Below are 26,539 nucleotides of genomic sequence, written 5' to 3' on the forward strand. Positions count from 1 at the left end.
GAGAGTAGTCGATGACGTGGCGTGGGTCAGCACTGCTCACCCCTAGTTCAAACCGGCCCAGTCGCTTGACGAAGCAGGGGAGTCATCGAGATATTTTTTTCTAACCCTTAAAGGAACAATATCCCAAAACAAAATAACGTTCATATTAAAAACCAACTCATATCAAAAGCCATTTCAGGCAAAGGGGATAGGTGAGAATGGAGAGTAGTCGATGACGTGCGTGGGCCAGTGCATTGCCTTTGACTCCCTAGTTCAAACTGCCCAGTCGTCGGACGAAGCAGGGGGAGTCATCGAGATATTTTTTCTAACCCTAACCCTAACCCTAACCCTAACCCTAACCCTAACCCTAACCCTAACCCTAACCCTAACCCTAACCCTAACCCTAACCCTAACCCTAACCCCTAACCCTAACTAACCCCTAACCTAACCCCTCCTAACTTGCCAAGGTCCTACAAACTCGTAGATGGTACCAATCAATCGGCCGTGACCACATTAGTGGGGGTAGAGCCTGATCCCAAGTCTCTACAACATTCACCAAAAAAGTTAAACCAAAATATCGCCTCTGTTTTTCTGAGGGTTAGGGTTTTCCCTTTCCCAAGGTCTTAGAAGCTCGGGGATGGTACCAATCGATCCGCAGTACCCTTATTAGTGTTGATGAAACCACTTTCCAAGTCTCTACCAACTTCACAAAAAAAGTTATTCTAGAATATCTCCTTCTCCAATGTGCTTTTATCCTTAATCCTTCCTGGGGGATGGAGAGAGCACCTCTAATACCCTTTCATTAGAGACGCCTCACTTCTCCTAATCCAACCACATTTACAATGTTTATAATTACAAATTTTTCAATATTTGACTGAACATTTAAAGAGACAAAAAATTGTAGACATAATGAGGATTTGACAAAACAAGTTTATTACACAATGATTACACATTAAAATTTTCATCATCATTACTTCATCCCCATGAATATTCTTAAAAAACCCTGGAGGAACCTTAAGAGTTAAATTGTGCTGAATAATACTGATAATACATTTAGTCAGTCAGTAGAACTGTTTTTTGATTGATTTGACGTGAGCTGTGTTACATCATCTCACTAGTATGTTTGAATACACAAACATAATTTTAGGATTCAGGTAACAAACTGGATGAAAGACAACTGCACTATACATTAATAACACACAGATACACAACAACTCTAAACACTGATTCTCATGAAACATCCAACGACACACAGCAGCAGGTTCACACTGTTTTACACTGGACAAATATTACACAAAAACACTGAGCTCATCAATACTGTCCCAAAAAGTAGGATGTACAGATTAAATGTATGAAAACTGTTCAGAAATAAGTTAAAGACAAACAGAAAACAATTAATATCAATGTTTAAATTCATGTAACATTAGGGGAAATACATTGCTACATCATAGATTTAAAATTGTATAATGTAGATCCTTCATTATTTGGAAACCCTAAAACAGCAAATTTCAGGACAAAGTCATTTTACTTAAGAACTGTTTCATTCTTTTTATTTGTCTGTTTGTTGTTAAAGATACAAAGTCAGAATATTTGATTTTACTTATGACTGATGTGTATAAGAAGTTATAACTAATTATAGAACTTATTATAATCAATAATATAAGTTACTTCCATTCATTCTGACTTAAGTCAAATTTCACTGATACAATTCAAGATTTATAATTTCTGACTTAAGTTATTTTGACCTCATAATAATTGCATGTGATCAATTCTAACATGATTTTTTTCTCTTGATAAAATAAATCTATCTCCAATGATCTTTAGAGAATTTAAATCATATTAAAGTCACTGATGTTGATGAAAAACCAATGTAATAGCTGATGTGAGAAGTTAATTTAAATATCATGTCCAGAACTTCTTTACGTAGATGACAGTATAAAATAAACAAAAACAGCTAATATATTGAATATTGATTTTCAATGAAGCTTTAATATAGTGAATGACGTGATGCCGAAGCTTTGTCACAACAGAAATTACGTTTTTCTACCACATGACAAAATCGAATTGAAAATATTTTACTCAACAATTTTAATTTGTGTTATATCTTGTGTTGTTCACATCAGACTGAAATTACAGTCACCATCATTCCAAGAGAAAATAACAAAAAAGTTTAAAGTTGAATTTGAATCATTTGAAAATAAATGCCTAAACTCTGACTCAATGTCTTCTTATTCTATCTCCCTGCATTTACATTTAGATTATTTCTTATTTTTCATTGATTTTTGAAGTTTGTTTTTTCTTCATCTTAATGCATCAACATTAAAGATGAACATAAGAGAACATAACATCAATCTACGTTCACACACATGTCTTCTTAACCACAAATAGAAAAACTCAATGAACATTAATTATATCATTACTTAATCAATCAATTGACTTTTATTTGTAAAGCCCATATTCACAAATCACAGTTTGTCTCATAGGCTTTAACAAGGTGACACATCCTCTGTTCTTAACCCTCAACAAGAGTAAAACTACAAAAAAAAACTTTTAACAGGTAAAGAAGGTAGAAACCTCAGAGACACATGTGAGGATCCCTCTCCCAGGACGGACAGAAGTGCAATAGATGCCACGTAACTCATTCAAATCATCATTTATCTCATTACAATCATTTTTCAACTAATTCAAATAATCAATTAACCTATTTAAATCATAATTTAACAAATTGAAATCATAATTTAACTCAGTAAATCATATTTAAAACATTAAAATCATAATTTCCATCAGTAAAATAGTCATTTAACTCCTTTTACCTCATTAAAATAATAATAACATCATAATTTAACTCATTAAATCATAACTTAACTAATTAAAATCATAATTTAACACATTTAATAATCATTTAACTCATAAAAATAGAAATGAGAAAAGAAAGCACTTGTTGGCAGTTAAGGTGGAATGGTTGTTAAGGTGGTCTCCAGGTTCCACTAAAGGCAAAGTGGTCAGAATAAGACAGAGGATCCGAAGAAAAGTGATCCTGTCGTATTCTACTTCCTGCGAAGACAGTAAACAAAAACCTCAGTTATACATTTTGGTTACTCTTTTCATTATCATGTTGTTGCTGTGGTTGTGGTGTTGTGTAGTTGTTGTCAGGGGGAGATATTTCATCTGGGGGCTCGTACTAGCATGTGTGATTAATTATATAATTTGATTAATAACAATGAAAGTGTTCCTTTTAAGTCCAGAAGCCTATTAATGCCGAATAGGGAAGCAACACACATAAAGCCCAATAGAGAGTTAGGGTTAGGTTGTATATTCTTGCTGTGGTTGTGATGTGTTGTCGCTAAAGTTTTCTTATTGTGTTGTAGCTGTGGTTGTGATGTTGTGTTGTTGCAGTGGTTGTGTTGTTCCTGTGGTTGTGTTGCTGTTGTTGTTGCTGTGGCTGTTATGTTGTGACTGTGGTTGTGATGTTACGGTTGTTGTGTTGCTGTTGTGGTTGTTGTGATGTTGCAGTGGTTGACTTGTTGCTGTGCTGAGGCCTGAACTATGAAGTAGGATTTGTGGTTATCAGGTTAACTTCAAGTTTAATTTCGAGTTTTCAGTCCTACGAAGCTCGTTGACTTGTTATCGGGTAAATCACCACGGTAACTTACGCTGGGCAGCTAACCTGCTCCAGGTTAAGTTGGAGATATGAGATCAAACAGTATAAAGCTCCGCCCACTGACGAATCCCTTCCTTTGAACCATGACATCATGTTCTTAGAGGGTCTGTGGAGCTGGTGTGGATTGTTTGAGTCTCTGAGGTGGACCAGGGTCTTCAGAGACCCACAAGATCCTTTGAGCTCCTCTGATGAGCTTCTGAAAGATCTAGATTCTCCTCAGAGGATGAACCTCTGTCAGCTGCTGGAGCCCAACAGAACCAGCCTGACCCGTAAAGTGCTCCCAGTACCACAGACTGCATCTGCTCCACTTACTGATACTGATGTACTGGGAGTGTTAGCGGAGGAGAACCTCACATACTTTAATACTTTGATCCTTTGAGTAGCTTCATCCTGTGAAATAAATATTTATTTGGGGGACAGATAGTTTACACATTTACCTTGTGACAGCCCCCCCCTCCCTCTCTGGGACTCGAACACTCACCAAAGTGACTCTACACTGTTGTGTGGTGCACACTCTCCTTAAAGGGAAGGATAAGGGAAGTTTAAATCAATGTCTGGTTGGTGAAGTGGATCTCAGCCTCTAACTCACCCAGTACATCTCAATCTCTCTGTTTGCAGAGGCTCCGACTCCTCAGAGTCAGAGTGTGTCCTCAGAGACAGTGCAGACAGTGTGTGTCCTCAGAGTCACAGTGTGTCCTCAGAGTCAGTGCAGACAGTGTGTGTCCTCAGACTCAGTGTGTGTCCACATCATGGGATTCAAACGTTTCTCATCAAGAAGCTTCTTCACTTCACTTCCACTCGTCTTGTTAGTAAACAACAGACTCAGATCTCATCGCCCTGAGTTATTTATCTAATTCACCCACGTTATTATATCATGGTCACGTAATATATTTTTACCAGGGGGCGTTGTAACTGACACTATCACACAATCCCAGATGTTTTACCAGCTGTTCTTCCTGCATTTAGCAGCTGTAACTGTTTCTATTATTCTGGATGTTTGTTGTCCTCTGATTTTTATTGTACAACAGTTTGATCCTCGTTGTGAAATATGAGGCTCTGCTGTCAGTCAAAATGTCTGTGATCATTCATGTGCAGTAAACTCTGCCCCTTTCATTTGTACGTGCTCAGATCTTGATTAAGAAAACCTAAGTTAACTTAACGAGTTGAAAACTATCGTCATGTGACCACTTAGCCTGACTCTGATTGTTAGGTTAAGTTCACCCAGATATCGGAAAGATATCCTTGGTATGTTAAACTCACTTTTCAATACAGACCCCTGGTGACTCACCTGTATCTAACCTGCCGTGGCTCTTATGGGGTTGATGTTGCACTTGTTGTGTTGTAGCTGTGGTTGTGTTGTTGTCGGGGGGAGAGATGGCGTCGATTCGATGGCGCCCCCCCTCCTCTGATGGTCAGTCTGATGGATGCAGAGGATGACGGCTGCTGATGTCCGGCTCTTATTGGCTTAGCTACAAGGAGAAAGGTCACAGGTGAATCAACTGTTCATCGTTTAGTAAAAGTAAATAAACAATCAACAAATAAAAATCTGATTGTCCCGATCCTATTTCGGCTCCTCAGATTTTAATGATGTCCTGTAGCGCACCCCTGAGGACGTACCTGTCAGAAGATCTGACTCAGTCTATTGAGTTTGGATCATAGCAGCTGTTTCCTCACCTATCTGAGCAGAGTGCCCTCTTCTGGAGACATTCTTAGAGCAGACAGCTTCTTTGATGCGGTCCACTTCCTGTTGGTATCGTTTCCGGTCTCTAACAGCTGACTGCTTGGCGTCCTTCAGGGAAGATTCCAAAGATTTCACTCGCTCTGCTGTGGCCCGCAGGCGTTTTTCCTGCTTGGGCAGCTCACAGCGAAGGTCTGCGTTGTCCCGCACCAGCTGCAGAGCAAAAGTTAAACTTGTTGAAGCTTTGTGACTCAATCTGTATCAGACAGAGGCAGCTGTGGCTCAAGAGATAGAGTGGGTCGTCCACTAACCAGAAAATCGTCAGTTCGATCCCAGTCCTTTAGTGCTGCACATAGATGCACTGTATGAATGAGTGTGTGAATGGGTGAATGGTAAAACTGTAAAGACCTTTGAATGGTCATCAAGACAAAAAAATATCATAATATATATATATATATATATATATATATATATATATTACAGAAGGTGTGTATTTATCAAACATCGAACTCCAGTCAGAGTTTGTGTTATTTCTGTGTTTGAAGGGAAAGGACTGTAGAAATATAGAAATTTATTCAGTTTTCTGTCAAATGTGTTAGATAAATAAAATAAATAAACATAACCATAACTGTCCCTAACCCTAGGTAACCAAAACTAACCCTATAACATAACTACCATTGTCCAGAGGTTGAGTCACTCACCTGTTTGTGAACCTTACTGAGCTGCTCCAGGTTATTTTCTAAGAAGACGATCCTCTGTCTCTGAGCCAAACTGCCACCGGCGTCATCGCTATCGTTCTCTAAACTCTGTTAAAAAAACAATAAGTAAACATCAGCGCCGATGATCACGTTCATCACTGAACATCTGGACGTCTCAGTCACAGAGAAACTAAGTTATGCTTTCATCATTTAAACATCTCCCCACGTCGAAGCTGACGAGGTTAATCACAAAACAAGTCAAATGTTTCAGTTCTAATATAATATCAATATCTGCAGCTAATTAAAACTCCACACTTCTATTGTATTCTACAAAGAGTGTTAGAGTCAGTAATACCTGAGGCTAATCATACTCGTAGAGATAGATTTTTAGGGTTATGTTAGCTTAGGCTAACCCTTGTCATAGAGACAGTTGTGTCATTCATCCCTCTTTTGTTAAATTGTTTTTTTTATGCATTTTTGAATGATCCACAAATAATCTCTGAGGGTTTGGGTTCTTCATCATACAACACATCACACAGCTTCATGTCCTGCTCCAATTCTTTGAGTGTCAAGTCAGTTAATGACATTTGAAGTAGTTTCCTGAAATTCTTCAGAATGAAATATTTTGCTCATTGTTGGTCTTGATTAAAACAAGTCTTGTATCTGAACTCTTAACAGACACCAGACCATAATAAAGCTCAGTCTCTTAAATGTTGTCAGACATTCTCTCCAAAGCACTTGAGCGAGCTATCTTTAATCAACTCTCCTCCCATCTCCACCATAACAACCTTCTTGACCCTCACCAGTCTGGTTTCAAGGCCACTCAACTGAGACTGTCCTCCTTGCTGTCTCTGAGCAGCTTCACACTGCTAGAGCCGCCTCTCTCTCCTCTGTCCTCATCCTTCTAGACCTCTCTGCTGCATTTGACACAGTGAACCACCAGATCCTTATTCCCCCCCTCAGGACCTGGGTGTCTCAGGCTCTGCTCTCTCCCTGCTCTCATCCTACCTCAACGACCGCACTTACCGGGTAACTTGGAGAGGATCTGTGTCTGAACCTTGTCCTCTCACTACTGGGGTCCCTCAAGGTTCCATCCTGGGTCCCCTCCTCTTCTCTCTCGGCTCTGTCATTCACTCACATGGCTTTTCCTACCACAGCTACGCTGATGACACCCAACTAATCCTCTCTTTTCCCCAATCTGAAACACAGGTAGCAGCAGGAATCTCTGTCTGTCTGACCCTAACCCTTGATAAGACTGAACTACTTTTCCTTCCAGGGAAAGGCTCCTCCCACCCATGTCCTGACTATTACCTTTGACAACTCTGTGTTAGCCCCCCCAGACTGCTAGGAACCTGGGTGTGACACTCGACAGTCATCTCTCCCTCACTGCCAACATTACTGCAACAGCCGTTCCTGTAGATACATGCTGCACAACATCAGAAGAATACGTCCCCTTCTCACTCAGAAGGCGGCGCAGGTTCTGGTCCAGGCTCTGGTCCAGGTTCTGGTCCAGGCTCTGGTCATCTCATGCCTAGACTACTGCACCTCCCTCCTAGCAGGTCTACCTGCTAGTGCTATCTGACCTCTGCAGCTCATCCAGAATGCAGCAGCTCCTCCGCTCCCTTCACTGGTTACCAGTGGCTGCCCGCATCCACTTCAAGACACTAGTAGTTGCGAGGGACAACTGCCACTCAACAACAACAACACAACTGTTTCCTGTCCTGGCTCCTAACTGGTGGAACGAGCTCCACAATGACATCAGGACAGAAAGTCTACACATCTTCCTCCACAGACTAAAGACACATCTCTTCCGACTACACCTTGGTTAAGAAGATGATATCTGATAACCATCGTTAACTCTGGTGTTTGTAAATAAAATACAAATATTAAGTCAAGTTGCACTTACATGTAGCACTCTGTAGTTTGGCTTTTTTGAAGCTAATGTACTTACATGATTCTTGTTGTTCTGGGTTTGTTCCCTCATGGTTGATGCACTTATTGTGAGTCGCTTTGGATTAAAGCGTCTGCTAAATGTAATGTAATGACAACCCTAAATTCTCTGCATAGGTTTACAACTGACACAGACCCTCTTGTTTCAAATATGTAGACTGGTTTTAGTTCTTTCATGTTTCAGAGATTCTGTAAAGTTTAATCTTTACTGACTTTTTGTTTAGACCAGATCTGTTAAATTCACTGAAATCGAAGATGAAAGATTCTAACAGAACAACTCTGGTTTTCTTACATTCTTGACTCGGCTGCCGACATCCTGGATGAAGAGGTTACGAAGGTGATTCAGTGTCTGCAGCTCTTTGGCCTGTTGGATAAAACATAATAACTCAGCTGATCTGTCACTGTACATTCAGAAGATGAACGTTAAAACAAAATCCATGTACCACTGTTTCCTCCAGACCCTTCAGATCGTCTTTGGCTTGTTCTCTTTTCTCATTCAAGAACCTGAATCACACAGAGACCAAGTTTAAAAACCTGAAGACAAATTGTGACCACAGGATCTGAAATAAATGAGTCATCTGGCTTAACTAAGATCAAAATAATAGGAGATATATATGTATTCTTCTGCTGAATAGCAGGTGGACCTGATTATCCAATTGTTGTTGATGTGGTGATGAAAAGAGCTCAGACAATGACAAAGAAAAAACGAAATGTTAAATGTTAAATGTTTTATACACAAACACACACACACACATTGATTTTTAGACTACGATGAGCACAGATGGACAAACTTACAGAAGTTTTTGAAGTTTCTGGTCTTTTTTCTCATCCTCAGTTTTCAGTTTGTCAAAGTCTGATTGAATCTTCCTCATCTCCAGCTGCAGAGCCTGATTCACACTGAAAAACACAGATTCACTTTATACAGAACATCTTTAATTAAATAAAAGGAACAAAATTCAGGAAACTAAAACATGGCAACATCTGAGAAAAGACAAACTAAAGTTAAACACAAGCAGAAGTTAAAATTAACACTGTACAACAATAATATGATGATATAATACTAATCAGAAAAGGTCAGGTGACTAAAAAGAGATCAGTTGTAATGTTTAATAATCAATAACATACTCTTTGAGTTGCTCAGCGTCTCTGTGTTTCTGTTCAATCTCGTCTCGGAGTCGACTCTGTTGTTTTTGATGGACTTCTCTGTGGTTCTCCATCTGTTCTTCTAAAGTTGTCTGCAGAACACAGCGCACTTCATTTCCCAAAGTTCTCCTTTAACATCCACTGATTTTATTTTGTTTCTTAGATTAAATATTTTATAACTTTCATTATGGTTGTATTATGTTTGTTATGTTTTATTATGTGTTATCCCAATGATCCAAGATGGCGCAACAGATGGCAGCCTAATTGTGTTTGTGCGCGCATTTTTGTCTCGTTTTGTGTGTTAATTCGATTTTCTGTAGTCATACCCACAGTTCTTTCACCAGCAAAGAGCTCCTGAACATTAGAGGAACAACTCCAGTGGATTTATTTCCATCATTTTTGTGTTCATCGGTGGAATTACTGGACATTCTGGTCAAAGGTGCGCTCACCTTTGCACACTCAGTGAAATGCAGCTGGAGGGGGAGACGTGCTGGAGCGCTCAACGCAGACATTGTTCATCTCTTCCAGGAATATTTCTTTCCAACGTGCGTTCACTGAGCAACAAACTGGACAAGCTTCAGTTACTGGTGGCTAGAAACAGACGCATGTCTTCATCTTGAGTTTCATGGAGACGTGGCTAACCCTAACCCTCCAACTGTTCAGAGCGGACCGCGACACGCAACTCTCCGGCAAAACGAAAGGTAGGGGAATCTGTTTCTATACAAAAAGCAGCTGGAACTTTCTTCATTAACTGTAAACCCTCTCACTCTCCCTTTGAGTTCGCCTCATTTATCTTGGTCAGTGTTTACATTCCACTGCAGGCCAAGGTGCAGGAGCGCACGCTTGCCGACCAGATACTATGTGTAGAGCAAACATACCCGGCCATTGTCCTCAGCGACTTTACCAAAGGAGATCTTAGCCATAAACTCCACGAAAATACAGATAGTTTATTAAATAAGCAACCAGAGAGGAGAACACTTTGGATCACTGCTACACGACAGTCAGTGGAGCCTATCACATCATCCCATGCGCGGCTGCACTGGGACACTCTGACCACGTCATGGTTCACCTGATTTCCGCATACAGGTAGAAATTAAAGCTGTCAAAACCTGTTGTGAGGACATGTAAGAAGTGGACATGGGAGGCTGTGGAGGACCTTCAAGCGTGTTTGGACTGCACCACTGTCTGGATAAATAACCCTAACCCATACATCAGTTTTTGGGAGGACGGCTGCATCCCATCACCTACCAGGGTGAGTTACAACAGTGACAAACCCTGGTTCACAGTGTAACCCAGACAGTTGAGGTTGGTGAAGAAGAAGAAGACATTTAGGAGTGGGAACAGGGACAGGTTTAAAGAGTCCAAATACAAGTTTAGCAGGGCGGTGAGAGATGCTAAACGACAGCACTCAGAGAAACTCCAACACCAGTTCTCAGCTGATGACTCTGCTTCTGTCTGGAAAGTGCTCAGACAGATCACAAACTACAAACCTTCTGCCCCCCCACTCCAGTAATGACCTGCGCCTGGCCAACTGAATGAGTTCTACAGTCAATTTGAAAGACAATGGGATAGACCTGATACCACCCCCCACCAGCCCTGCCCAGGAGCTCCACTGCCAGCTCAGCAGGGATCTTTGACTCTCCACACCTGCCCACCACAGCGCCCCCTTCCCCCTCTACCACAGTGTCACCCTTTTCCATGCGAAGCAGCCAACCTGTCCTGTCCCACCTCAAGGACATCACCAACCCCCTCCTAGATCCCCTACAATTTGTCTACAGAGTCAATAGATCTGTAGACGATGCGGTTAACATGGCTCCAATTCATCTTCCAGCACCTGGACTCCCCAGGAACCTATGCTGTATGTGGACTTCAGCTCTACATTCAACACCATAATCCCTGCTCCGCTCCAGGACGAGCTCTCCCAGCTGAGCGTGTCTGACGCCATCTGCAGTAGGATCACAGACTTCCTGTATGATAGTAGGCAACGTGTGAGGAAACAGGTCTCTGACCCCCGGAACATCAGTACCGGATCCCTCAAGGCTGCATTCTTTTTCTCTGATCTTCTCTCAGTGCACGAACAGCTGCACCTCCACTCACCAGTCCGTCAAACTCCTGAAGTTCCAGACGACACCACCCTCATCTGACACCATCTGAGGTGGGGATCATCACCCTGTGTGACTCTCCAGTGGACACCGTTGAGTCATTCAGCTTCCTGGGCACCTTCATCACCCAGGACCTGAAGTGGAAGCTGAACATCCGCTCCTTCACCAGAAAAGCCCAGCAGAGGATGTACCTCCTGCAGCAGCTGAAGAAGTTCAACCTGCCAAAGCCGATGATGGTGAACTTCTACACTGGCATCATTGACTCCATCCTCACCTGCTCTATCACCATAATATTCCCTGCTGTTACTGCCAAGGACCGGGGCAGACTGCAGCACATCATTTGTTCCATAACAACAATATAACGTCAGCTGCTGGTTTAAACTAATTATTAATTATTATTATTTCTATTAGTAAAATGATATAGGAACAATAGTTTTTTTTATTGACAATTAAGGAAACACAGTTACCACTAGAGGTCGCAAAGTTAACATGTGTTTTACTGCTCTGATGTTTGATTTGATCAATAATCAATAATACAGCTTTAATGATTTTACCTTCATCTCAACAGCGTCCTTCAGTCTGCTCATGTGTTCTTTCTCTTTGTCCATCACTGTTACCTCGTGCATTTTATCTGTGCACACACACACACACACACACAAAACAGACACAGTCAGTCTGTCATCTTCTCTGAACTGACTTTGATGCTGACAGACAGCTGCTAGCCAATCAGAGAGCAGTGCTACCATTTAACCATGGTGACTTCTGACCTTGAGCCTGGAGCTTGGCGAACTCCTCCATCAGAGCATCCTGACTTTCTTCCAGCTGCCGCTTCTTCTGCTCCACCTTATGAAGGTCGTCAGTCAGAGACGACGACTTCGCCTGGAGCTGAAACAACAGAAACGTGACATACCTAAAATGAAAATGTAATAAAGATATTGATAGTATTATAATTACCTTATATAGAATGTAGTGATTTTTAAGTTGATAGATACAGACGCTGAAGTTATTTATAACAATATTGGCGCTGACAGGTGCTGAGCTCTTACTGACTGTCAGACAGGAAGAAAAACTTCCTCTCATCTCACCTGTGAGACGAGCAGCTGGAGGTGGCTAAGCTCCGTTTCGCTCGCCAACCTCCTGTAGGTGTTTTCCTTCAGGTCGAGCTCCAGCTGTTTGCTGTGGGTCACTAGAGACTTCACCTCAGACTTCAGCTTACTGATGTAGAGACGAGCAGTGGTGAACTCGTCCTCCATTGCTCCACTTGTCTCCATCATCTGAAGAGAGACGAGTTTATTAACGACACGATTAGTTTGACTTTAACAAACTCTTCTCATTGTAATCTTTTCTAATCTTTAATATTTTCTACACCAATTGAGTCAATGATAGAATAATGAATATACAGTTGTAATAATTAGGGAATAATCCTTTGTAGGAGACAAAAGATGTTTCGTTCTCAGACATATCGAGTGTTAGCGGTAGAGGACAATGACTGAAATGAGTCTTACAGCTTTGAGGTCGCTTGTTCCGAGGATGCTGCCAATGTCTCCCAGGTCTCTTAGCAGCAGATTGAGGATCTCAGCAGATCTCTTCTTATGATGCGAGCTGAGATCCTGCAGAGATGAGAACTCCCTCTGAACCGTCTCCAGACTCACCTACAAATACCAGAGAAGAAGAATAGCTGATTGCTACAAAACTTTCACAGTTTAGATGAATAAAGACAACGAACCCTGTTCAGAGTCACAACACATCCCACTTTTACTCAATTCATAGAATTAAGTGTCAAGAGTGATAAATTTCAAAATGTTTTACTTGAGCAACATCTGGTGGTGGTATCAGTTATAACATGGTAGCAGATAGTCAAAAAGGGGTTAACCTCACAGTTTTGTGTGCAAGCTCCTCATTCAGCTGTTCGTTACAGCGGTTCTTGTCCTCCACCTCCTGACTCTTGTGGTCGTAGTTGACGGCGAGCTCCTCTAAAGCCTGAAGCACCTCCTTCACTTCCTCTTTGGCGGAATCATTGTCTCTGTGCAGCCGCGACAGCTCCCCCTGCAGACGCTCATAGTCCTGACGGCTCAACGCCAACAGCTAGACGAGTGAAGGGATCAATAATGGTTATCAATGGGTGGTTATAAATGATGGTTATCAGTTATTAATTCATGGACATATGGGACAGTAACACTTACCTCATCCTGATCGATCAGCTGCTGTTTAAGTTTCTCTGACAACTGACTCTGTTGATTGATCTCATCATCCTGAAACATGAGTCACCATATCAATAACCATTACCTTAACATATTGTTACTCTGACTAACCATTACTCAAACTAAAGATAATTACCATAACTAACTAAAGTAACCTGAGCAGATTCAGGTGAAACTCACTTTGTCATCCAGTTGCTTGTAAAGGTCAGTGATGAGCGCCTCATATCGAATCTTCTCCTCTTCAGATAGAGGGTCGCTGGGCGTGGCCAAGCTGTCCATCACCAGTGTGGTGTCGGTGGTGCTCTTCCTGTTCCTGTTGCTCAGCTGCTCGTCCACAGGTACACACTCACCTGGACAGACATTTAACTTCTTTCATCAACCAATCACAAGCTTTAGATTTAGCTGTGCTGCACCACTCATGTCATACGCTTCACTCTCCACCTCACTGCTCCAATCATGTTACATCTCATTCTCCACTGCTGCATCAGTATTGCTGCCTCCACCACCCCAGCATCCACCTGTAGGCTCCGACGGGGGTTATAAATATTTGCTCATCACTCCTATATCTGGGGGAGTGACGAAGTCGGAACGTCAAACAGTATATTTTGATGCAATAAACATTTCACATGTCAGTTGTCTGACTGAACTATTACTGCCACTTTTCCATGATGTTACAAACTGGTTCTTCTCATGTAGTGAATCCTGTTGTTGTGTTGATGTGTTCAGTTCCATCAGCATCTGTTGGACTTGTGTCCTGGGAGAGGATCCTCACATGGGACTCTCTGAGCTTTATTTACTGTTAATAAAGTTTTTGTTTTACTCTTGTTGAGTTAAGAACAGAGGAAGTTGATCCTTGTTAACATTTATGAGACAAACTGTCAATATGAGACAAATAACATGTGATTGATTGATGATTACTGTTACTGTCCTGTTACTATTACTTTTCTATAACTATTACCTTTACTGTTACTAATACTATTAACATTTAATTTTACTGCTACTAATGCTATTACTGTTACTTTAATTAGTACTAGTATTTTTACTATTAATGGTACTTTTTTAGAACTTTAGTTCTAGTAATATTACTTTTAATGTGACTGTAACTACAACTATTAGTACAAATTTCTAACCCCTATTACAATTACTTTCACTGTTACTAATTCTATTGCAGTTACTATCACTAATACTACTAATAACATTATTAGAGTTTAATTTACTATTACTTTTACTAGTTCTAGTAATGTTACTTTTACTGTTACTAATACTATTACGAATAATTTTACTGTTACTATAACTATAACAATTGCTGATACTATTACTTTCATTCGTACTAGTAACAGTATTAGTATTAGTACTTATACTGGTACTATTACTAGAACTACTACTTTTACTGCTATTACTAATACTATTGCTATGTAGGCTACTATGTGTATTTATGTGTATATATACATATATGCATATAATTATTATTATTATATACATTCAATATTTAGTACTTTTACTGTTATAAACAATACTAATACTATGTACTATGTAAGATACTATGTATACATATATATATGCGGATATATACATATATATGTATACAATTATTATCATCTTAATTTTAAGCAAACTTTTTATAAATAATGTTAGTATTTTTTTTAGAATACAGGACAAGATGTTAGAAAATATCTCTTGTACGTTTGAAGGTCTTCTGCACAAATGAAGTTACAAACTACCAGGAGATGTTAGCAGCCACTAGCGGATGTTAGGGACTGATCTTGAGTTGTGCACCTTAGCGTCATCGAGTGTTTTTGGACGAACTTAAGGGTAGGCTGAGGCTAAAGGTAAATCTGAGTGGCTACTGGCTTGTATGGGGGTTAGTGGGGTAGGTACCCCTAAGTGGGGTAGGTACCCTAACCCTACCCCAGTACTATGAAAGTCATGTTGCTGCTCAGTAGATCAGACATCATGACCTCTATGGCTTTTTTATGACCCACCTTCCTGAAACAATGATGGTTTTAAAATGTGAACACTGGATTATTTTGTTCACCTTTTCTCCAGCGTTTCAGCTCATTCTCCAGTTTCTGAATGACAACGTTCAGACTCCTGTTCTTCTCTTTCTCCTTCTCATACTTTTTCTTCCACTCCTCTGCCGTCAGCTCCAGGTTCACAGACACAGTGTTCTTTATGGTTTTAGCTCTGAAACAGAAACACAGGATGTGGTTCTACCTGGGACATCCTGTGCGAGTCAAGTCGCTGCTCGTGTCGATAGAAGGAAAACTGTTGATGAATGTATTTTCATTGCAACATACAGGCGAACTGATCTCATTTAGAACTTCAGGAATCTAGGTAAAGTACTGCTGGTACAGAAGAACTAAACTACTGTACTGAAGTATAAATAATACTTGTGCTGCAGCTCTGACTTCTGACCTTTTATTCCACATTATTCATCTGAAGACCTAGAATTCGATTTTTCCACCTCGCAGTTCTATGACTATGACAGCCACCAATCAAAAATTTAATTATACATCCATATCTGTGCAGACTCATCATTTGTCATGACAAGTTTTAAGTCATTTAATAAGTCATTAAGTATCTTGCTTTATTATTATTTCATGCAAGTATTGCATGATTCTTGCATTACAGCAGAAGCATGTTTGTAAGGACACTGTGACCTTTGACCATAATTTAGATTTCAGTCAGGACCATTCTAGTCAAAGAAATCTTTATTTGAATCTGCATAAGTAACATTTGGCAGCATGGCTCTGGGACCTCCCTGCCCGTCCACATTGATACATGGGGAGCCTAAGACAGAGAGAGCACACCTCTCCATCTTTTCGTCATGTGGGCTGATGGGCAGACTGATGGACGGACTGTACGACAGCCTGATGGACGGACTAATGGATGGACTAATTGACAGACTAATGGATGGACTGATGGGTGGTCTGATGGACGGACTGATGGACGGTCCGATGGATGGATTGATGGGTTGACTAATGGATGGACTGATGGACGGACTGTTGGACAGTCTGACGGACGACTGATGGATGGACTGATGGATGGGCTAATGGACGGACTGTTGGACGGTCCAATGGACGGACCGATGAGTGGACTGATGGGTGGACTGATGGACGGACTGTTGGACGGACTAATGGGTGGACTGATGGACGGTCTGATGGACGGTCTGATAGACAGACTGATGAACGGTCCGATGGACAGACTGATGGGTGGACTGATGGACAGACTGATGGACAGTCTGATGGACGGACTGATGGATGGACTAATCGACAGACTAATGGACGGACTAATGGATGGACTGATGGACGAACTGATGGATGGACACACATTAAAAATTATGTGAATGTCTCTACAGATTCTGGAGAATCAACTTTGTTTTTCTAAAATCCCAAATTTCATGAGTTTGTGCTGAGATGTTTTTTTGTTTCTCAAGATCAAGAAAATAAAGTAAAAAGAATCAATGACAGCGATAATGTCATCAATGATCCTACGACAACTGCAGCTTTGATATAGAATTCATTTGAAGACTCTAAGTATTTTACTTTGGCAAGTACTGTATCTCAGGGCTTCCTGTTCAGTACCTCTGTCCAAACATGAGCGTGGACTTGGTCTCTGTCTCATTGTAAATGGACGGCGAGCAGCAGATGATGATGGTCGTTCGGCAGTTTCCTCCCAAAGAGTCCTGAAGAATTCGAGTCATCTTACTGTCTCTGTACGGGACGTGGGTTTTCTACACACCATAAAGACACAAACATGTCAAATATCTTCATACATGTTGACAGATCTAATACCTTACAAAAATAAAATCATCAAATAAATGTATTACTGAGCACAGGAAGTAAAGTTGTGTAACACTAGGACACTGAAGCAGTGAGACAGGAAGTCACATGTCACTAACCGTCCCTTCACTCAAAGCAGCGATGACGTTCCCGAGAGCCGACAGAGACTTGTTGATGTTCTTTGCTTCGTCCAACACGGCGCCCTCTGCCCCTGTCTTACTCACCTGAACAACAGAAGGACAGACAGGTCAAAAACAAGACAGGTGAGAGAGAGACGAGGGAAGACAGGTAAATAGAGATAGACAGGAGAAAGACAGGCAGGTGAATAGAGACACACAGGGAAGGATAGACAGGTGAATACAGACAGACAGGTGAATAGAGACAGAAAGGCTGGAGACAGACAGGGGAAAGACAGTTATGTGAGAGAGAAAACCAGTTAGAGACAAACAGGTGAGATACAGACAGGTTAATAGAGAAAGACATGTTAGACAAGTTAGTGTCAGATAGGTGAAAAGACACAGACAGGGGAGGGCAGACAGGTGAGAGACAGACACCTTCTCGCTGCCTGCCAGGTCGACCAGGTAAAGTTTTCCCGACAGTTTCGTCTCCGTCTCCACATTCTCCTGCTTGATGTTGATCTGAAAAATACTGTGACTTCGAGAGCTGTGCTCGTTCATGTCTGCAAGAGGAAAACCACATTAAATCAGTCATTGTCCTCAGAGGAAAAACGCGTAAACACATTAAAGGAGATCCATTATGCTTGTTTTTGGGGGTTCTTCGTTTTGATTTGGGATTTTATTTGAAAAGATTCACAAGCTCCAAAGTTCAGAAATAACTTTAGTTTCTTTATTCTATAAATTTCTGCAGCAGCAGGAGGATTCAGCTCATTGTTGGCACTGTTGGTTTCTCTATAATTTTTAAAGTCTCGACTTAAATATGTGGAGAGCCTTGAGATCATATGCACTGCTCAAAGGAATTAAGGGACACTGAAATCACACATCAGATCTTAATGAATGATTCAAGTTGAAAATCTTTACTGATGAACATTGTATAATTATTTGAGAACAAAATGTCTTAACAACGACCAATCAGATGCACCAACACATGACGTCCAATAGGTGCTCAACTGGATTTAGGTCAGAGGAGCAGTCAATGGCATCAATGCACCAGGAGGAACCCAGGACCAACTGCACCAGGAGGAACACAGGGTCTACTGCACCAGGAGGAACCCAGGACCAACTGCACCAGGAGGAACACAGGGTCTACTGCACCAGGAGGAACCCAGGGGCCACTGCATCAGGAGGAACCCAGGGTCTACTGCACCAGGAGGAACAAAGGGTCCACTGCAACAGGGGGAACCCAGGGTCCACTGCACCAGGAGGAACTCAGGGACCACTGCACCAGGAGGAACCCAGGGGCCACTGCACCAGGAGGAACCAGGAGCCACTGCCAGGAGGAACCCAGGACCAACTGCACCAGGAGGAACACAGGGTCTACTGCACCAGGAGGAACCCAGGGTCCACTGCACCAGGAGAAAACCAGGGCCACTGCACCAGGAGGAACCCAGGACCAACTGCACCAGGAGGAACCCAGGGTCCACTGCACCAGGAGGAACCCAGGACCAACTGCACCAGGAGGAACACAGGGTCTACTGCACCAGGAGGAACCCAGGGTCCACTGCAACAGGAGAAACCAGGGCCAACCAGACAGGGCCACTGCACCAGGAGGAACCCAGGGGCCACTGCATCAGGAGGAACCCAGGGTCTACTGCACCAGGAGGAACAAAGGGTCCACTGCAACAGGGGGAACCCAGGGTCTACTGCACCAGGAGGAACTCAGGGGCCACTGCACCAGGAGGAACCCAGGGGCCCCTGCACCAGCGTAAGATCTGACAATCGCTCTGAGGATTTCATCCTGGTACCTAACAGCAGTCAGGGAGCCGTTGGCTGTGACGGTCTGTATGACCCTCCCAGGATCTGCCTCCTCAGACCTTCACTGATCCACCAAACTGGTCATAGATGATGTTACAGCAGCTTCACGTTCACCACAGCTTCTCCAGACTCTTTCACACCTGTCACATGTGCTCAGTGTGAACCAGCTCTCATCTGTGAGGAGAACAAGGCTCCAGTGGTGAACCTGCTGGTCCTGGTGTTCTCTGGTGAATAGAGCTGTGAGCTCAGGTCCCACTAGAGGACGTCGGCCCTCAGGCCTCCTCATGGAGTCTGTTTCTGACAGTTTGGTCAGAAACACACCAGTAGCCAGATGGAGGTCATTTTGTAGAGCAGTGCTCCTCCAGTTCCTCCACAAAGGAGCAGATACTGGTCCTGCTACTGGTTTGATGCTCTTCAACTGTCCAGCTTTCCTGGTGTAACGGTCTCCTGGTGTCTCCTCCTGTTCCTCCTCACACAAAGGAGCAGCAACAGTAGTGACAAGGAGCAGAACCCCGAACTAGAAGGAGTCAGGAAGGATCAGCAGAGAGCAGCTGTCTGTGGACACCACATTAGAAACATTCCCTGTTTGGGGCTCGTCTTGCTTCCGCCTCCATTTCACCTGTTCTTACTTTGATTTGCACCAAAGCAGAGAAACTGATTCACAACCACTGGTTCTTCTAATGGACACTTTGATTTCTGAAGTTGAACTTTACACTGTGAACATTAAGGTTCCCTCACTCAACTGAGCAGTGTATATATGATTTGGCCATATACAAATTAAATTGAATTGAATTGAAAAGTAGTTGTAGTAGTGCTTTCAGTAGTAGCAGTAGTAATAGTAGTCGTTAGTGGTATCAGTGGTAGTAGAAGTATCAATAGTAGTATCAGTAGTAGTAGTATTAGTAGTATAAGTACTTTCAGTAGTAGTAGTTGTTGGGACCTGGTATTTGTGAACTACAGTTCGGCCTACATGTGTAGGCCAAATCCCGAGCACATGTTCTTTGTTCTGGAGACAAACCAGAGCCTCCAGAACTCAGTCTCCCAGGGGGCTTGAAACGTCACACAGAGGTGTGAAAACCGACCGGAGACACAAGTTTCAACCACTATTGGTCACTCTGGGCCTCATGACCCATGAGGTCACCAGGCCAATATAAGCCCAGCTCTCCCCCCTTCTTTCTCTTTCCACGCAACCCTCAGAGAGGAGAAGTGCGGCTATCCAGCTCACTTTCTCACCTCTCTTTCTGCTCAACTTCAATGGAGGAGAGATGCAGCTTTCCACTCACCGAGCGAGGGAATCTTCCTCCCAATCCAAGCTCTGCCAACCTTCAAGCAGGTCTGACTGGAGCAGACTGCTAAAACCTTCCAAAAGGCAGCGACGCGAGGTCCTGCCTAACAAATGGCACAAGAGCTGCATCGCGCAGCAGAACTACAAAAACAGGAGCCACAAACCAGCAAGACGACTTCACTGGACTTCGAACAGCACATCAACCTTTTTTCCCTTTTCATGGACGGGTAACACAACTGCGCTTAATAATTATACTAGGCTAAGCAAAGACTGTTTATTCGATTCCATGTGATGTTTATAAGTTTGATTTGTGTTGCTGTGATATTTTGGTTATAAGTTATTTGAAAGTTAATGTTAGTTATGTTATGCTCTTCATTCTTTCTTTGCATGCATCTAGTAACTTTCTCTAATTTGGCACCAACACACACACACATATCTCCACACACATCTCTCTGACCCCCACTACATGTCGTAAACATACCAGGGGGATGGTTTATTGCCCTCAAAGGGGCCAGCCGCCATTTTGAAAGCACACTCACTCACACTAACCCTAACCCTAACCCAACCCTACTCACACAGACACACACACACACTCACATACACATATTTATATAGTAAGTACACCTCTAGTAATTTGTGTTTTTATACTTTATTATCTTCATAATAAATGTTTTTTCTTTCACAAATGTTGTTTTAATGAATGTTGCATAAGTGTGAATTTTACCTCCTTCTACACTGTCAAGAACTCGATATCCTTCAACTTTGCTAACTATCTATATGGTAATTTTGGTAGTTATTAATTTAATTATTAATCAGAGTTCCAAATTTGTAGTTAGTACTTTTATGAGACTTAATCAATAAATTGGCTATTTTTTCCCTTCCTCTGAAGGGTGGTGCCCCGAGGTAACTTTAATCAATTAAAGTTAGTATTTAATATTCATATTTTGAATATGAATATTCAATATTTTATTTTGATAACCAAATTTATTGAATGCCGAAAGGCCCACCATTTAATGGTATCACGTTTAATGCATTATTGCACAACATAGTGGTAGTAGTTGTAGAAGTAGTAATATCAGTAGTAGTAATAGCAGTAGACTCACTGGTCACTGCGACGTGTCTGTTTGCTTTTCCCTCGTCGATAACGTCCATCACCTCATCAGGACTAGAAACAAAACGCTCTGTACAACCCTACACAGAGTACACTATTACTGCAGTATTCATGTAGTACAAGTGTCAGTAATGATGTTGTCAAACATGTTGTAGTACATCTAGTAGTATGTGTTACAGTACATATTGCAGCACATGTTGTAGTACATGTAGTGGTAGAAGATGTAGTTGTACGTGTAGTTGTACTCGTGGTTGTACATGTAATATATTTTGCAGTACCTGTTGTAGTAAATGTTGAAGTGAATGTTGTAGTACATGTAGTAGAACATGTGGTTGTACATGTAGTTGTACATGAAGTAGGACATGTTGTAGTACATGTGGTAGTATATGTATTAGTATGTGTAATAGTATGCAGTAGAACATTCAGAAGAACCTGTAGTAATACACAGTATGTTGCAGTACATGTAACAGAACATGTGGTTGTACGTGTAGTTGAACATGTAGTAGTATGTGTCTTAGTACATGCAGTCGTAGATTCAGAAGAACGTGTAGTAGTACACAGTATGTTGTAGTACTCCAGATCAGATACCTTTACGAAGGGAACCCTGTTCTTGTCCTCGTGAACGGCCAAGTTTATCTTTGACACTAAAACATGAAATCATGAGTCAGCAGGTTCATTTTACTGAATCGTATCTGATCAATAAGATTCATTGATTATTGATTAATCAATAACGATGTTGAATCCTTACCATCCAGCAGGTCTCGGATTTTATCCAGGTAGATTTCAAAATAAGATACCTGCAGAGAGACAGTTTTATTAAGACGTTAAACCTAAACTACAATCACAGATTCATTGAAATTAATTTATTGTGATTAATGACTGATTTAATGTTTTGCAATCTTTGAAAAACAGATTAAAATTTCTAATCCTTTTGTACAACTGGACCATTTTATTATGAGATGCAGATACTTATATTTTAAAGATGTAAACATGATTATTATCATTTTGACGTACTTTATTTTCCTTCTATAAAACCATTACAAGTACTTTGATTCACGGATACTTTGTGGAATTTGTACTTCAGAGCTTTTAAAAGTAACTGAATTTAATTTGTTATCATGAATGTGGACAAATAAGTTCAGTGACATCATCACCTTGATGTGAAACTCCAGGTTTTCGTCCATCGAGTAGATGTGATCAAAAATGTCTCGAGAGATCCGTGGAATGATTCCCATCAGAGGAGGGTCGTGAAGGTTCCCCTGAAAAAAAAACGTTAAGTATATCAAACAATCGGACCACGTGATTAAAACATTAGAAACCCAGTTAAAACATTAATAAAACATGATTAAAACATTAATAAAACATGATTACAACCTTGATAAATTCCCTAATCCTAATATTATTTCAAACATTCTTAAAACATGGTAATTTTGAACATAATTAAAAACATATTGAAAGATCATTCAAACATCATTGAAACATAATTAAAACATATATATTGTTTAAACATAAACAGACACAAGTTGCTAAAACATTTTAGCTTTATTTAAAAACTCACCTCCATAGTGTGAGTCTTTCCTGACGCCGTCTGACCGTACGCAAAGATCGTCCCATTATATCCGCCCAACACATCTGCAACACAACAATATATAATAACAAGAACAACACACAATACACATAACAAACCACAATTACAACACAACATAACAACAACGATTTTTTCCTCACTTTTGTTTTATCCAGATACAAAATATTTATATAAAAACAATCTGTGACTGTACTGATCAGAGAAAGACAGACAGGTAGACAGACAGGTAGACAGACAGACAGGTGCCTGACCTCGGACGATCTGTTTGGCACACGTGTCGTACACCTGAACTTGTTCCGTGTTCGGAGCGAAGACTCTGTCAAACACATACGGTTTCCCCTGAAACACAGGAAACAACCTGTTAAAATAAAAGCCTCTGTTTGACTGTCACCACCCACAGCGTCTCTGAGGGTGTTAAAAACAAACACATCCCCACTGAACTGGAAACATTGACTAATCAGAACATAGAATAAAACGAGAACAGCCTGTACAGATGTTGTGATGAACATCTGTCCAAAGATGTTCACGTGTCTATATTTTACAGCAACAGACAATAACGAAAAGTAACAGACAGTTACAGACAGTAGCAGACAGTAACAGACAATAACGGACAGTAACAGACAATAATGCAGTAACAGACAATAACAGACAATAGCAGAGAAGCAGACAGTAACAGACAATAACGAAGAGCAACAGACAGTAACAGACAATAACAGACAGTAACAGACAATAACAGACAGCAACAAACAATAACGAGCAGTTACAGACAGTAACGGACAATAACGGACAGTAATAGTCAGTAACGGACAATAAAAGACAACAACAGACAGTAACAGACAACAACAGACAGTAACAGACGGTAACAGACAGTAACAGACGGTAACAGATGGTAACAGACAGTAGCGGACAGTAACAGACAATAACAGACAATAACGAACAGTAACAGACAGTAACAGACAGTAACAGACAGTAACGGACAATAACAGACAGTAACGGACAGTAACAGACAATAACAGACAGTAGCAGAGAAGCAAACAGTAACAGACAGTAACAAACAGCAACAGATAGTAACGGACAATAACAGACAGTAACAGACAATAACAGACAGCAACAGACAGCAACAGACAATAACGAGCAGTAACAGACAGTAACGGACAATAACGGACAGTAATTGTCAGCAACTGACAATAAAAGACAGTAACAGACAATAACAGACAGTAACAGACGGTAACAGACAGTAACAGACGGTAACAAACAGTAGCGGACAATAACGAACAGTAACAGACAGTAACGGAATATAACGGACAGTTACAGACAGTTACAGACAGTAACGGACAATAACGGACAGTAACAGACAATAACAGACAGTAGCAGAGAAGCAGACAGTAACGGACAATAACAGACAGTAACAGACAATAACGAGCAGTAACAGACAGTAACGGACAATAACGGACAGTAATTGTCAGTAACGGACAATACAAGACAATAACAGACAGTAACAGACAATAACAGACGGTAACAGACAGCAACAGACGGTAACAGACAGTAACAGACGGTAACAGACGGTAACAGGTGGTAACAGACAGTAACAGACAGTAGCGGACAGTAACAGACAATAACAGACAATAACAGACAATAACGAACAGTAACAGACAGTAACGGAAAATAACGGACAGTAACAGACAGTAACAGACGGTAACAGACCGTAACAGACCGTAACAGACGGTAACAGACAGTAACAGACGGTAACAGACGGTAACAGGTGGTAACAGACAGTAACAGACAGTAGCGGACAGTAGCGGACAGTAACAGACAATAACAGACAATAACGAACAGTAACAGACAGTAACAGAAAATAACGGACAGTTACAGACAGTAACAGAGAGTAACAGACAGTAACGGAGAATAACGGACGGTAACGAACAATAACGGACAGTAACGGACACTCACCGACACAACCACCGTCTCATCTCCATTGAATTTGGGGATAAATTTGTCTCCGCGGCTTCGCTCCGCTTCGTTCAGCGGCCTGAAGCGACACATCACCTTCACCCCGCACAGCCCGCACTGCCCCGCATCCGCCATCACCGTCAACACACCCTGGTCCTTCTCCTGGTCCTTGTCCTGATCCTGATCCTGATCCTGGTCCTGGTCCTGGTCCTGGTCCTGATCCTGATCCTGATCCTGATCCTGATCCTGATCCTGGTCCTGGTCCTGGACCTGGTCTTGGTCCGGTCAATACAAACCAAACCACGGATAAATCACCCGAAATTGACCGGCAGAGACGCTCTGAGCTCGGTCAGATCATCGAGGAGGCTCCGCTGAACACTCCCATCACACTGGAGCCCCGAGCCGTGAGGAACTCTGGGACATGGAGTCAATCTGTGAAAATGTGTAATGACATCATTGATCAATAATTATGATCAGTTATTGATCACACTTAGTATCAATGACTGAACCTTCTATTATTAGAACATGAATTAAAGCTTTTGATGTTTTCAATCATCACTCATGTGATTCTCATGTTTTCATCACACGTGAAATAAAAACACTAAACACAGATAAAATCTATCTGTAGATACAAACGATATCGTTATCAATAACTGATGCAGTTAGGGTTAGTATTTCATCAAACAGGCTAAATTAAAATCCTGGTTAACTCTAATAAATCTGGCTTATTTAAGTGAGAGATCTATTCCTTGAATTAATTCCTGCTCAGTCACCATGGTAACTCATACTTCAGAGCCAGCCTGCACGGTACCAGTATAATGGTCTAGCTATGTTTAGCTGTGTCTCAAAGAAAGTCATGAACAAGTTGTTCCATCCAAAAAAAATAAAAGTTTCTGTCACAATCTGTTAGTTTGTCAAAGTTTAGTTGAACAGTTTATTAGTTACCTCTTTCAAGCCGTGAACAAAAGAAATGAAAACATCCCCATGACAAAGAAGACTGTTTGAATTTATTCTGACATCTCTCTAACTCCTGTTTCTCAGACTTCAATTGAATTTTCAGTTTCTTGTTCTTTGATACCGAGGAGAAGATGCCTTTTATAAATGGAACAGACAAAGGTGTTCAAGTAGCTGATGAAGTTTCTGGTAATAACAATATAAACCTTATCAGCTCTGAATGTCCATGATCAGGTTCATCAGGTCGGAAACTTCATCAGGCTCATTCACAGTAAATGTATCTATGATAGATCTGATATTATACAGCTTCATATCCACAGTCTGACTCAAACTAGTTTTTCAGCTTGTTGCTTAAGTTGTCAGAGACAGAATTCACTCAGACGAGAATGTTTCGTATAAAACATGATTAAATCTGTTTCATTTAGAACATGATCAGCGGAGATGCCTCTCCTGTGGATCCCCTCAATATCCTCTCTCCGATTTCGATTGGCTCCTCCACATGTGCTGCAGTTCTGTGATTGGGCGG

At 41.3% G+C, this 26,539-nt stretch overlaps 2 protein-coding genes across 7 annotated transcripts in view; one reads left to right on the top strand and one right to left on the bottom strand.

Moving 5' to 3' along the window:
* Positions 1 to 26,539, top strand: part of LOC118120114 (abl interactor 2-like) — an 882,953-nt gene that overhangs the window by 80,031 nt on the left and 776,383 nt on the right. The window lies entirely within an intron of this gene.
* LOC118120573 (kinesin heavy chain) lies at positions 890 to 25,453 on the bottom strand. Its single transcript, XM_035175662.2, has 26 exons — positions 25,060 to 25,453; positions 23,361 to 23,448; positions 23,080 to 23,153; positions 22,676 to 22,780; positions 22,270 to 22,318; positions 22,110 to 22,165; positions 21,514 to 21,601; positions 17,749 to 17,873; positions 17,314 to 17,418; positions 16,997 to 17,145; positions 15,448 to 15,596; positions 13,593 to 13,762; positions 13,395 to 13,463; positions 13,090 to 13,296; positions 12,717 to 12,863; positions 12,297 to 12,485; positions 11,979 to 12,096; positions 11,766 to 11,842; positions 9,092 to 9,201; positions 8,762 to 8,863; positions 8,410 to 8,470; positions 8,259 to 8,330; positions 6,020 to 6,124; positions 5,315 to 5,531; positions 4,929 to 5,109; positions 890 to 3,033 (listed from the first exon to the last, which is right to left on the bottom strand). The coding sequence occupies exons 1-25, from the start codon at positions 25,192 to 25,194 to the stop codon at positions 4,952 to 4,954; spliced, it is 2,925 nt and encodes a 974-aa protein (XP_035031553.1). The 5' UTR covers positions 25,195 to 25,453; the 3' UTR covers positions 890 to 3,033; positions 4,929 to 4,951.

Source organism: Hippoglossus stenolepis, chromosome 13 (assembly GCF_022539355.2).
Source record: "Hippoglossus stenolepis isolate QCI-W04-F060 chromosome 13, HSTE1.2, whole genome shotgun sequence".
NCBI lineage: Eukaryota > Metazoa > Chordata > Actinopteri > Pleuronectiformes > Pleuronectidae > Hippoglossus > Hippoglossus stenolepis.